The 13,435-nt window shown below is 37.0% G+C and overlaps 1 protein-coding gene across 1 annotated transcript in view; it reads right to left on the reverse strand.

The window, feature by feature from the left end:
- Nucleotides 1-6,274: 6,274 nt before the first annotated feature.
- Nucleotides 6,275-13,435, reverse strand: part of LOC144447578 (carboxypeptidase B-like) — an 8,504-nt gene continuing 1,343 nt past the window's right edge. Inside the window, exons 2-10 of the mRNA XM_078137651.1 lie at nucleotides 12,761-12,839; nucleotides 11,430-11,651; nucleotides 10,845-10,946; nucleotides 9,823-9,924; nucleotides 9,174-9,284; nucleotides 8,790-8,883; nucleotides 8,379-8,575; nucleotides 7,237-7,321; nucleotides 6,275-7,133 (exon numbers count right to left, since the gene is read on the reverse strand). Of these exons, the coding sequence (XP_077993777.1) occupies nucleotides 6,949-7,133; nucleotides 7,237-7,321; nucleotides 8,379-8,575; nucleotides 8,790-8,883; nucleotides 9,174-9,284; nucleotides 9,823-9,924; nucleotides 10,845-10,946; nucleotides 11,430-11,651; nucleotides 12,761-12,839 (1,177 nt within the window). The 3' untranslated portion in view covers nucleotides 6,275-6,948. The remainder of the gene's footprint in view (nucleotides 7,134-7,236; nucleotides 7,322-8,378; nucleotides 8,576-8,789; nucleotides 8,884-9,173; nucleotides 9,285-9,822; nucleotides 9,925-10,844; nucleotides 10,947-11,429; nucleotides 11,652-12,760; nucleotides 12,840-13,435) is intronic.

The following is a 13,435-nucleotide window of genomic DNA, read 5'->3' on the forward strand; positions in this document are numbered from 1 at the left end:
TACTCTCAGCTTATCAAATTAAGTTGTGTTCATTGGTTAGATTTTGTAGTACACCTAGGTTTCTATTTTAGATGTTTGTTACAAATATGGAAAAGAGTTCTTATCATCGTGGAATGTATTTGTCTGAGAAACTGCTGTAATTCGGCGCAGGTTGATCATTGAATGTCTTGCATTGAACAGTGACGACTTGGATGGACTCTATCTGTAGTGGTTACTTTTGAAAGGTTTTGACGATAAGTTATTACTATTTATGACATGACACAATCTGATTAAAATCCGATGTTACAGTAGATGTCGGCTAATCGTTCATTGCTATTTTACCTTCGTTATTTTGCCTGAATTGACCTTCGTAGTACATGTTTACGTTTTTAGCCTGATCGCCTCCTCTACAGGCTAAAAACGTAAACATGTACTACGAAGGTCAATTTTGGCAAAATAACGAAGGTAAAATAGCAATGAACGATTAGCCGACATCTACATCGGATTTTAATCAGATTGGACATGACACAGTCATGTGTTAGTCATCTGAGGCACTGATAAACCAAAATACCCGTCTTATACAAGGACAGCATTCATAAAATGCTGTAAAAATCTTCTTGTTATTCACGTGGAGCATTTGTCAGTAAAATGTCACTATTTGCAGACAAATGATTTTTTGTCCCCACACATATTTGTCCTTATATATGAATGTGAGTTGTCTCGACCTGCAAGTTTTAACGCACTCCTTTATTGAATTTTAGATTTCAAGGACATACCCACTAAGTTAACACTGTAGGTTGGCGGATCGCGCTCACCCATTGTTCAGTGTTTAGCACGCCTCCTCGCCTCTGTACGAAGGGTATGCTGGATAAACCTCGCCAGGTAGGGACTGGGAACGAAGCTGGGGAATTCGTCCGTTGCTAGGGTTACTTTCAGGTATGTCACCATAGTCTACATTTGACCAAAATGCAGGGTTAATATAGGGGGTAGCAATCATCCCATTATCTCGTTGCTGTCGGATCCGGTTTATCTCATCCAGACTCGTTTGGCTGTTTCGGATAATACCTGTGTTACTTTCGGTGTCAACACTTTTACCTCGTTTTCGTTTCTTGCACCATGCGTATAGTTTCTGCAACGAAATACAGTCTTTGATTATCAAATCTTTGACTTTCAAAATATTTATTTTTTTGTAAATAGTATGTAGTGCAAAGTGATACAGTACGACTTCACCAATTACTGCGCATTAATATTCATGTCATGTTACCAAAAAAGCCCAAAAAACTTACCTACACACAAGGAGAGACACAGTCATGGAAAATCCACCAAATATCCCAACCATGTGTGTTTGACCTTGGATTTTGGCAAGGCCGGCCATAACACTGTAAGGATATTTTAAATTCAACTGTGTAAAAAAGATGTTTTCCCCTTATTCCTGATACTTTTGCCGAGTCTTCATGGAATGAGTAGGATTTCCAGGTAAATATTTCACACTTTAATTTTACATATCAATACTAATATTCTTACCGGTGTGTATTCCCATATACAGATTACGATAAATATAAACGAAAGAAGTGCAACCATCATGACGATGAGGGCGAGTATGGGATGGAACTTCACTTTGGCCATGTTGCCTCTTCTTGTATGACTAGCAAGTTCGATGCTCCTCTGGAATATGATTAAAGTTGAATATGAATTAACGCTCGAATTTGAAAAAAATCATACATGGATAAATGTACGTGAGCTCAAGATTTGATGACGAGCGAGTGATCGTGATTTGTGCGAGCGAGGAAATGCGCAATCGTTCAGATCCGATCCGATCGAACGAGTGAGCGAACGAGCGAGAGAGTGGGTGGGTGAATGAGATAGGACATAACGTCGTGAGTAAGTGAACTGATTAGTTAGTGCACTAGATACCCACTCGCTCACTCACTCACTCACTCACTCACTCACTCACTCACTCACTCACTCACTCACTCACTCACTCACTCACCCACTCACTTATTATTACAAATATGTCTGTATGTGTGTGACAGGTACGAAAAAGTCCAATTTACTTATAGTTGTGTGCTTCATTACACCATACCGAAGTTACTAAGCACCTGGATACAACTTTGTCCTTGTGGCGATTTAAGGTACAGAAAGGCAGTTTGAATTATGTGCTATATGTCTGTTTACATATAATTATGCAATGGAAACGCCTGATATATTAAAGGTTTAAAAAGCTGGTCGAAAGTAGCTGAGAATACTTATATAAGTTTCGTGGTGTAGGAATATTGGAAAGTCATTGACTTTGTGGGTTATCCTTAGGCTAGTAATTCAACAATTTGTCCCAGTTTTTATTTGTATATCTGTACTGTCGATCTTGTTGTTTTACTGAACTAAACTAAACTAAGGTGAATTTTCTGTAATTGCGTTTCAAACAGCGACCATTTCCCCCTACATCCATTTAACATCGACATCAATGGCAAGTGACGTAAACAGTGACGTGGTTGAACATGAATCAAACTGAATACAATATATTTTAGTATATTATGGCCTATTCCAACCCATGTTTTCCTTTTTACACCTGTAGTTTATATGTTCCCTGTCGAAATATAACAAACAACGGTTAGTAGATGCAATGAAACATTTAAAAAAATTAATTCATAAAAGATATTACAAAATAAGTTTATCAGCAAATGCTACTGTAATGTGATGATAATTATGATGTGCTTCATTAAGGAAATGTTCAATTTATGAAATCTAACATCAAGTGCAGTCAACGAGTCAATTTTGTAAATTCATTCGAAAAGCGAAAAAAAACAGTTAATAAAATGTTGATACAATTTTTTAATTGTATTCAAAATTAAAGGGGAAAGTACAGGCTGTTGTTATATGCCCTCCCATGGCAACTTTTCACATTCCCTCCCGCTGGGATACACTACCCACTACCAAGAAGTACATGTGACTGCCTCCCTGTCCCTTTCAAACACTCCCCACTGTCCACTACCATGAAGTTTGTGTGGCTGTCTTCCTGTCCCCTTTCCTCATATCGGAACATTCCGCACTGCCCACTGCCAAGAAGTACGTGTGACTGCCTTCCTATCCCGGAATAATCACCACGGACCATCATTCGTCTTCATCTTCTCTTCCCACGAGATATTTACATGCACTATTAGATTATTCTGATCACTCTGATCAGCTGAATGTTACATTTTATAATAAATACATTCTCCTCAAACGCTGCCGTTATTTCCCCTTCTCCTCTAACCCACTCAGCTGTTTTGCCCTCTAAAACTGAAATACTGGTTGTTTTCCTGTTATTGACCAAAACAAACCCCTCCCCCACTGGAAAATCCTGTACGAACAGCGTTGTACATATTAACTGCAAATGTAACATTTTAATTTCGGCATGTCATTCAACAGATCAATTAACGAGATTAAAAAAAACGACGCGTCACCTTATTTCTTCTTCCTTGTGTTCTCTCGTCATAATATTGTTCCCTTGTGTCTGATACAAAAATATATCAACCCAAAATGAAAAGATCCTTTGACCTTGAGTTTGTATATCAACCCAGGCCTCTTTTGACGGAGCCAGCCTTCCTTATCAGGACTATCAAATTAACCAGTTAGAATTGTGGGGGGGGGGGAGAATTTGCAAGGAATGGGACCCTCTGTCAGACCCCTGAAGAGCTTAATGAAGAACACTGTGACGTGAGAAAATTATTTTCTTTACAATGTAGGGAGTACTTTTTTAGTTCACGAAAACACGATTAATTATATATTTTACATACCTAAACATGTTTTTCAAGTCTTTGCAATTGTATATACTTTTTTTCCAAATGGGAAACGTTTCCGAGTCGAAATGATTCAACTTGCAAGACATAGGGCTTTGTTTCATTTCATGTCAGGAATAAGAAAAATACGACACGTCTACTTCATGGCCATGGGATTAAAACGTAACCAGGTAACACAATACAGCGTGAACTATTTGTACACCCAATAGCTTGATGGGCTTATATAGCACTCACACGCATTGTGATATTATTATATATATACCTGTCTGTGATATATGTGAGTTCAGACGATGATTGGCGAAACGACGAGATCAAAGTTGTTATCGCTAACATTCGATGTGAAGATATAAAGAATTTGGTAATGTTTTGCTTCGATGTGTAGTTTTTAAATTTCCAAATGCCCAAGTTAGTTTTAGGCGTAAATAAAGTGATTTGTATTGATATTACCCGAGTTATACCTGCCTTCGCTTGTTGTCAGGATATATCGGCAATTGTGAGCATGGTCTCCAGACCTCAATTGGTACACGCCAAAATGGCGGTCATCAACTCAAAACATAGATAATATATTAACAACCAACCTTGTAGTAACTGAAAAATCCTGTCTTCAACGTATCAGTTTTTCACTGGTTTTGTCGGACCTGCAGTCGTCTAGCGCAAATGTTAACTGTGTCACTGTATTTGATTGGTGATATTTTAGAATAAATTCTGTCCTCGTACACCGTTGATGCGTTGTCATTTTCTTTCAGTTCTTAAATCCCCATGTCAAAATCTCGCGTGACGCAATGACTTTACACAACGATTTGAGAATAACAAGAAATAGTCTCGTCACTAATGTAACGGATATCTGTCACTGTTGTCCCCTAATCAACAGGTGAACTCTGAACTTACTAACTTGCTACACAAACCTTGGTTGTCGGCATATCAACGATTATCATTATCATCGCTCGGCTGTCCACATAAGTTAAATATAAGGGCCGAGTGAATCAAACACGATGTAGTGTATAGTGGCGCAAATAAAATTATTTTTTGATTTTGATGTCGGAGCTGAAAACTTGGGTCGGTCGGGTAATGAGAAACAAGAAAAAAATATAGTCACCAATACAAAGTATTGGGCAGCCTACAGAGCTTGTGCAAGCAGAGTAAAGAACAATATGTTTTAGTAATAATACCGTCTTGTACCACGACCAAGGATTGTTATTACTTACGAGTAATTAACATTTCGCCTATTAAAAAGGTTCAGGTCGACAGGTTTTGTCAAACTGACCGCTTGCTGGCTTTACCGCTATATGTTTATTTGTAGCTTTAAGTAATTTTGTGTGGAATTCAACTTCCGATTATTTTGTAATGTGAAAGGTAGCTTGTAAATATATTCATCATGGAAGCACAAAGATTGATACACAAGTTCTCTTCTTCCACGTTTTGATTGAGAAACAGACACCCAACACATTTGGTTCATTCTGTCAAATCCAGTTAGACACTGAAGAAGGACAAGGGGTTTGTTCGAAACATATTTGTTCCTCAATCAAAAAGTGGAATAAGAGAACCGGTGTATGAGTCGTAGCTTGTAATGCATTGTTCTGGTATTAGTAGGTGTCTTTTCTTTAGAGGCTGCAAAAGTGTTTTCCCCAGCAGCCAAAAAACAAACAATTCAAACATGACTGTCATTTTTTCGCATAACTAGAGTTGCGCCGTGTAATAACAAATGTTTATTAAATATTAAAATGAATTATGAAACATGGCTACCAGGGAGCCATGTTAAGAGGAAGCATGTTTAGAGTAACATGCATATCAAAGCAATATTGTCGACAGAGCCATGAGAGTTCAGGATGTAGATCAAGTTGTCTTCGAGTTCTTTCAATGCTATAAAGCAAAACATTTACATACCTTTACAGAGCATTGTTAAATGATCAATACTCGAACCACTAGGGCTTCGAAATCCGTGTACATTAAGACCATGATCCAGGAAGGAATGCATAATTTTGTTTTATTTCAGTATAGTGACTTCACATCCATCCATCCATACAAAATGCATGCGTTAAAATTGCAGAATAGAATTTGTAGACAGACTTTGCTACTTGATACTAAACTGCAAAGATCTGTTTTTATCTTCAGTAAGGACGGTAATAAATTGAAGTTTGTACTGTCTGTCTGTCTGTCTGTCTGTCTGTCTGTCTGTCTGTCTGTCTGTCTGTCTGTCTGTGGACACAATGTCTCAAACATTACTGTATCAAGTCTAATTAAACTTGCGCACATCATTATGCTAATGGAAAGACATGATTAGACTTTGGTAAACATCCTATGAATATTAATGAGTATTTGCATAATGAATGATTTCCGACAATTGAATATCTTAATAATGCAAGCTTCAAATTTCATATGAATTGGTACATACATTCACAATGCCAAAGCCAATCTGTATTATGGTGCTTATTGATGTAGCTTTTAATTTCAATAAGTCATTTGCATAACTAATGACTTTGGTAATTAGGCAATATCAAAAGTATGCAAGCTGCTTCAAATTTTATATAACATGGAAATATGTTATACTTCCATTCATATACTGTGTATGTATATTGATGACAATCAGGTGCACGTGTGAATTAACTTGATGGGGTTTTTGCAATTGTAATAACTTATTTGCATTATGATTGATTTTCTTATTTAGGCAATATCGCAAGAATGCCACCTTTTCATTTCATATTATAGTTGCATTCATGGATGATAAAGAGCTCGTGGCCATTATCATTTTATAGTGTAGTTTTTACCATTAATAAGTGTTCGTAATTATGGAATATCTTAATGCATGCTTCAAATTTCTTATGACTTGATATACACTATGTCCTATATCTATACAATGCATGCTTCGAATTTATAATTTGGTATATATGTTAATGATAACAAAGGTTATAGGAAGAACAATCCTGAAGGAAGGCATTCCGTTTACATCTGGTATGTATTGTACTGAGTTATTCCCATGATTTGGTAATCCGTTGAGTCAGACTTAAGTAGTAATTGAGTATTACCGAATGGAATGTTCTGCAAAGACGTTCCTTATCTACCAGCGATATTTAATACATTTCTCGGCATGCATGTATTTATAACATTTCACTCGACGAGGCAGGGGATTTCAGAAATTATCCTCTCTTCAATTGGAGTGAGGGATTGTTTATTTACGTGTGGTGTCTTGTACCAGTTATCCTTCTAACGCAATCGCACTGATCACTTTGATGGCTTCGAATGTCTCTTTTGCTGTGGGTTGAATTTGATCCTCTGGCAGGAGAAATCCATATTTTCCGGTGTCACGCAACTCAACAGCATAGGAATGAATGATTCGTGCTTCTGCGTATGCCCAATCGGCTGTATTTCCACTAACAACACCTATGAAAAAATAGATGTACTCCAAGTTCACAACCATGATTTATACTTAAGGTACTGCATGCCTTTAGTCAGAGTAATATTTGCATAAAGGACTTCAACTTACCTAATATATGAGAGATTGCTCCAAAAGTAATGGGTGTTCCATATACATCTTGGATGGCGGTCGCACATTTTTTGTTGGCTTTATTCTAAAGAGATGAATTCAATAATGACTTTTAGATATTATTCCCCAATATTTTTTCTTCATACATCCAAGAAAATACGAGTGGCCTAGGGGGCCTTGCCACAACTAGTCGATAGAGTAGTGACAAAACTGAATGGAGAAACATTTTCGGCAGTAATATAATTACACCACCGCAATAATAATGTATGAAAATCGTGATAATCGCTATTTTTCCAAATGTGTGACTCATATTTTGAATAGTGCAGAACTACTATATGTAGACCCGTGCTTTGACGTGGGAAAGACCAGGTGTAAATAACATATTTTTGTTCGAGCACTTTCAGCTTGGCTTGCATGGGATAAGCAAAAAAACCTCCTCCACAGGCGGATGTACACGAGATTTTGATATAATTGGCGACATATGACTATATTTTGCCTAAGGGAGCCTTCAGTAATTATAAGAGGGGGGGAATTAGGGGGATCACTTTTTTTACAAATCAGTTGTCGGGGGAGAGCCAAATATTAGAAAATGGGATTAAGGGAGGGTCATTTTACTTTGACTGTATTGTCTAACTACTTTGTGATTTTAACATCCAATCTTAACAATTTATGCACCATATGCAAACTCCATGCAATATAGCCGGTAGGTGCAGGTAGTGACAAGGCTCCCAAAGGTCACTTGTATTTTCCCCAGCTGATCATGAACGAAGAAAAACATTGGGGAATGATATATAATTCAATGTGTGTAGGCGTGTTTGTTTGTTTGTTTGTTTGTTTGTTTGTTTGTTTGTGTGTGTGTGTGTACGTGTGTGTCTGTCTGTCTGTATGTATGTATGTATGTATGTATATGTGTATGTATGTATGTATGTATGTATGTATGTATGTATGTATGTATGTATGTGTGCGTGTGTGTGTATATGCGTATGCATGTATGTATGTCTGTGTGTGTGTGTGTATGTATGTATGTATGTATGTATGTATGTATGTATGTGTGTGTGTGTGTATGTATGTATGTATGTGTGTGTGTCTGTCTGTGTCAGTGTCTGTTTCAGTTTTACTCAAAGGATTTCTAGTCTTCTCACCTGTATTTTGTAATCATCGGGTAGTTTTTTAGTATAACCCCATGGACTCAACCACATTTGACTATATGCGTGGAAATCAATAAATAACCGAAAATTTGGGTTAGCGAGTATAAAGTCTGATGCACCCTTTGTTTCTGGTTCAGAAAATTTACTATTTCCACGATAGATAGCTGAGCATTGATCTTTGCTGGCGCCCCCTGTAGGGTAAACAGATGATAAAACAGTCATGTCGTGCTCTATATAACTTGTAGTGAGCTAACAACTTGATGACAATGGGAGTAGCTGCAAATAAGATGTATATTCATAACAGAAAGTCTGAGACTCGTATTAATGTAAACACTCTCGTTTCTGTTTGACTGTGGCGGTATAAGATCTCTCTAAAAGTTGTATTGCTATGTTAAGTATGCTTACGTTTCCCCCATTTGAAACCCCAGTTCCTGTTTGGGTCGGTGCCAATGCACGGACTTGGGCGGTTCGGTGATCGTGTTTTCCGCCACATGCGATCCTGTAGAACACACAAGAAATTTGTTGACAACATCAAAAACACAAACGAGTCAAAGCAATAGAAAAGACAGGGGCTGGAGGGGATTTGGCGTATCGATACTCATATTAAGGTATTTTTTATTATAAAGCGAGGATGCTACAACCTTGATACAAAATCAAATCCTCTTGAATTTTTTGATTCACAACACTTGGCATCCTTCCAAATTATATTTTGAATTTGATATCCTCATTTGCCTAATTCAGCCTAAGAGAATGATTACATTGCAACATGACGAAATCAGTATAACTTACATCTGTCCATGTATAGGCGTAGCCATCGGGATTTAAAATGGGAACGATATAGTAGTCCATTTGGTCAACGAAATTTGTAACATCTTCATCAGTGCCGTATAGATCCAGAAACTAATATAAGATAAAAGGACATTTTAGAACTCAAGTACTATCGATTTATTTATTTTAATACATTACTAAAGTAGTATAGTCATTTAGATATAATTTTATGGAATTTTGTGGGATAAAGGTGCGGTTTTAGTGGTGCAGCGCATAGCTCAAGTGAATGATGAATATCTCCAGGGTTCACAGTATGACGTCACCATATCATGTCGGTCGACTGACGTACATTTGATAATCTAGAGACAAGGATTACCGTTTCTATTTTCACAGGATATGTCAATAGTCCGTGGTGCTTATATGCTCCTCACAAGCAACTGAGGGGGCCTAACTTTCGCTTTACCTCCCGGAGAAACACATATCAAACATAGCGATTTCTGCCATTGGAACCCTTTTCTCTTTACAATATACTCTGTTCAGCATCAACCCTACCTTCCAAACATAGAGATTAAAGTGGAGACTTCAGGAATCCCTGTAATCTGCGTCAAGCCCCCCCCCCCCCCCCCCGCCTTAAAATTTTCAGTAAGGTGAGTGATTTGAAGAGACTTACATTCTTGACTGTCCATAACATCGTAGCGACCGTGATCCATTCACGGGCATGTATACCACTATGAAACCACGCTGCTGGTTTGTCAACTCCTGGCTTACCTATCTAGAAAATTGAAGCCAATATGGTCAATTTCAATTACTGATAATTAAATCGACCCTACAGAACGTGTACTCAGTTGAACTAAACCCAATCAGCCACAGGCGAATCTTATCAGTCAAAAGGTAAGGCTAAGCCAACACTAATACAGGGAAAACCTTACAGAATCGAAGTGTAACGGGTACCTATCAGGGTAACCAAACCCAACACAATTCAACCCAACCCGACCCGACCCAAACCGACCCAACCCAACCTAACATAACCTAATCTAATTGAGCCATTAGTATTTCAAGTCGGGGAGGGCCGGGAGACTTTGGATGAGTCAGATTTTACAAATTGGTTCTTGGGGAGGTTCATTATTAAGAAAATTATATTATGTGACATAAAAGTTGGTTCACTAGAGAGAAGGGGGAATAGTGTAAGACATTAGGGATAATATCGTGGAATGTCAGGCAATTTTGGTAGATCATTGGTACATTCCCTGTGGTAGTAGTACTGTGAAACAACTAGTGGCATTAAAATTGTCCATGTGGTGGCAGCGGTGGGATTGGATCGTTGTACATTGTATTGGGTCTCGGTCTCTGGTCTTTTTTATATTTCTGATAGCATTTTAACCTACGTTTTTGAAATATTTGAACATACTAGTAGGCGATGGCCATGTTTTAGAGAAAGGAAATTGAGGGAGGGTCAATTTTTAGAAAGTGGGATTGGGGTGGGTGACATTTTACTTGACATACTGAGCTTGATTTCCTAACTTAATTCAACCTAACCTAACCTAACATAACATAACATAACATAACATAGCATAACATAACATAACATAACATAACCTGACATAATATAACATAATATAACATAACAAAATAAAATAAGGCAACATAACACAAGAAAATACAACAAATTTAGCAATCAAACTTTTATCGTACCTTCACACCTCTAATTTTACGTCCTTCGTAGGAGTCGGTCACATAAAATGGTTCCGAAATGTCAGAATATTTGCTGGTGATGTCATCAATCCATCGGTTAACCTGTTGAAATGATATCCTCTTGAGTTAAGTCAGAAGGTTAATTGTTCCATTTAATACAAAGTTTCGCTTTCCAGTGTAAAAGTTGTCCTCATCAGATCTTACAACGTTCTCACTAGCAGATCAATCATCATCACTATGAGAATACATGAATACTATGAACTCCTAGTAACTTCAACATATGTCAAAGACCACGTTACTGGTCACCTACTAGAGCGTGAAATGTTATGTTATCATGCATAGCATTGTGTAATTGGTCATGGTATATTAACCATCTACCGTTTCAACGTGTTTCAACTGCCATGTATCATTTTATTAAACAACTGTATAATGATTGTATATTGGCCAAATATTATCATGTTCCTCAGAACGCCTTGGGAAACATTTCTATGAGTACGAACTGTTTACATGAATGTATCGACCTCGCAAAACCTTTGTCCTTTGAATTACTTTAATAAGTACTGTAACAGTAAATGACATTAATACCTCCTCATATGTGTGATACACAGAGTACTCAAACTCCTCTGCCATCGCTCTGCTCTTTGCATTAAACAATGCCTGGCGATGAACAAGACTCTGTACATCTTCTATCATTATGTCCATGTCAAAACCAAGAGTTTTAAGTTTTGTTGTGACATAGCCTAGGACCTTGGGTACCATGATGTCAACGTTCTTGCCGACCGCTCGTGGGTGAACCCAAAAGTCAAGCTGTTTTGTGGAAGGTGTACAGAAAACTCATGATTATTTGAGCGTCAAGGAATAGCAAGTATAAAATTTTCCTAGTTTTGTATAAATCCCTTAATATTTCTGTTTAGGGGTCGGTCGCTTTGGGTGGTGTTTTGCAGTTGAACATGGGCTTTCTCAGCTAACCCCCCAGCTCTAATGACCAAAGCCATAGTGATCCACTCCCCTATAAAGACTATATTTTTCAAAATGAACCCTAACCTATGCATATTTTTGATACATCTATTATATGTAAAGTACACAGGTTTTACTATTATGAAGTTACTATAACACCATACACTTGAATGTAATCGAATGCTGTTTTGAGGCACAATTTTTGTTTTCTTTGTACATGTTTATCTGGAATCTATGGCGCATATAATTTTCTCATGGTATGTCAGTACATAAATCCATAGGAGACTCATTAATTGCAGTTAACAGAACTCAACTCTTTCTATCAAAAATGGGTCTTTACAAATTTAGTAAATGTTGACAGAAAGCAACATACTAATTTCTGGTACACATACCTCTTTGTGGTATCATACACCACACAATAACATGCCAAACTATAAGAAATCTGAAGTTTGTATACTTAAGGTATTGCCTAATTACCGTAAATCAGTAATTATGCAAATGAGTAATGTGGCTTTATAGGACACATGCAATCTGTTGTCATCAACATGTGTACCAAAGTATGAAATTTGAATTGTGCATTCTTAAAATATAGCATAATTACTGAAAAACATTACTTATGGTGAATGAAACAATACAACTAAAAGCTATATCAACACGCATTTCAGGATATATGCGCTTTGTTATGTTTGAATTTGAAGTGTGCATTCTTAAGGTGAAGCATAATTACTGAAAATCATTCATTATGAATATGACCACAAAACCTGGTCGTTTACAGTCCTGGATTTGATACGTTTGGAGCTCGACTTCACAGTTGACGAATGTGTCTATGTCTGTTATACTACTATTTGTTAAGTGATTTGGATGACTGTGATATTGATGAACGCTAAATAGCTCTTAAATCATCAGCTGCAAGCTGTAATCCAAACGAGGAAACAATTCTCAAGTGCAGCTAAACAAACCTGCAAATTTGACTCTTCCATTTCTTGCAGATACAGCAGCTCGTCTTCATTCTTTGGGACGATTCGCAACACCTGATATCTATGTTAGAATGTTAGGACATTGTATTATGTTCTAGCACACGACTTTACCACTTCTAAGCTAAGGGTTCTATCAGTATCACATTAATATAATTTCGTATAAAATTAAAAGGACAGGAATATCAAATTAATTGAAGCACTTATGAATCAACAAACTCGTATAACTTTGATGACAGGCATGGAAGTTATACTGCTGCATGGCTACATATTGAATTTCAATGAAGACTTGATTTATTTTTGGGTTTTATTTTCTCAGCAAATGTGGTTCATTTGACATCATAATCTTCAAGTTTTGGTTATCTCTTTACTGAAATACTAATCACAAAACAATAATTGTTATCCAAGGTTTGTCAAATGTTGCCTTTTTATCACCAAAATATTTAACCAGCGTAAGAAAATGAAAATCCAAAATAGAGATGTTAAGACTTCGAGATATAATAACATGTCGTTATATATTCATTAATTCATGTATTCATTTCAATAGCATAACACACCTGTAAGCATCATAGATAAGAACACGATGCTTTGATCTTCACCGTTGACTATTATGCCATCAAGAAATAGTATGAATCAATCAATCACGAAGACTTCAAGGGT

The sequence above is a fragment of the Glandiceps talaboti genome, chromosome 16 (genome assembly GCF_964340395.1).
Source record: "Glandiceps talaboti chromosome 16, keGlaTala1.1, whole genome shotgun sequence".
In the NCBI taxonomy this organism is placed as follows: domain Eukaryota; kingdom Metazoa; phylum Hemichordata; class Enteropneusta; family Spengelidae; genus Glandiceps; species Glandiceps talaboti.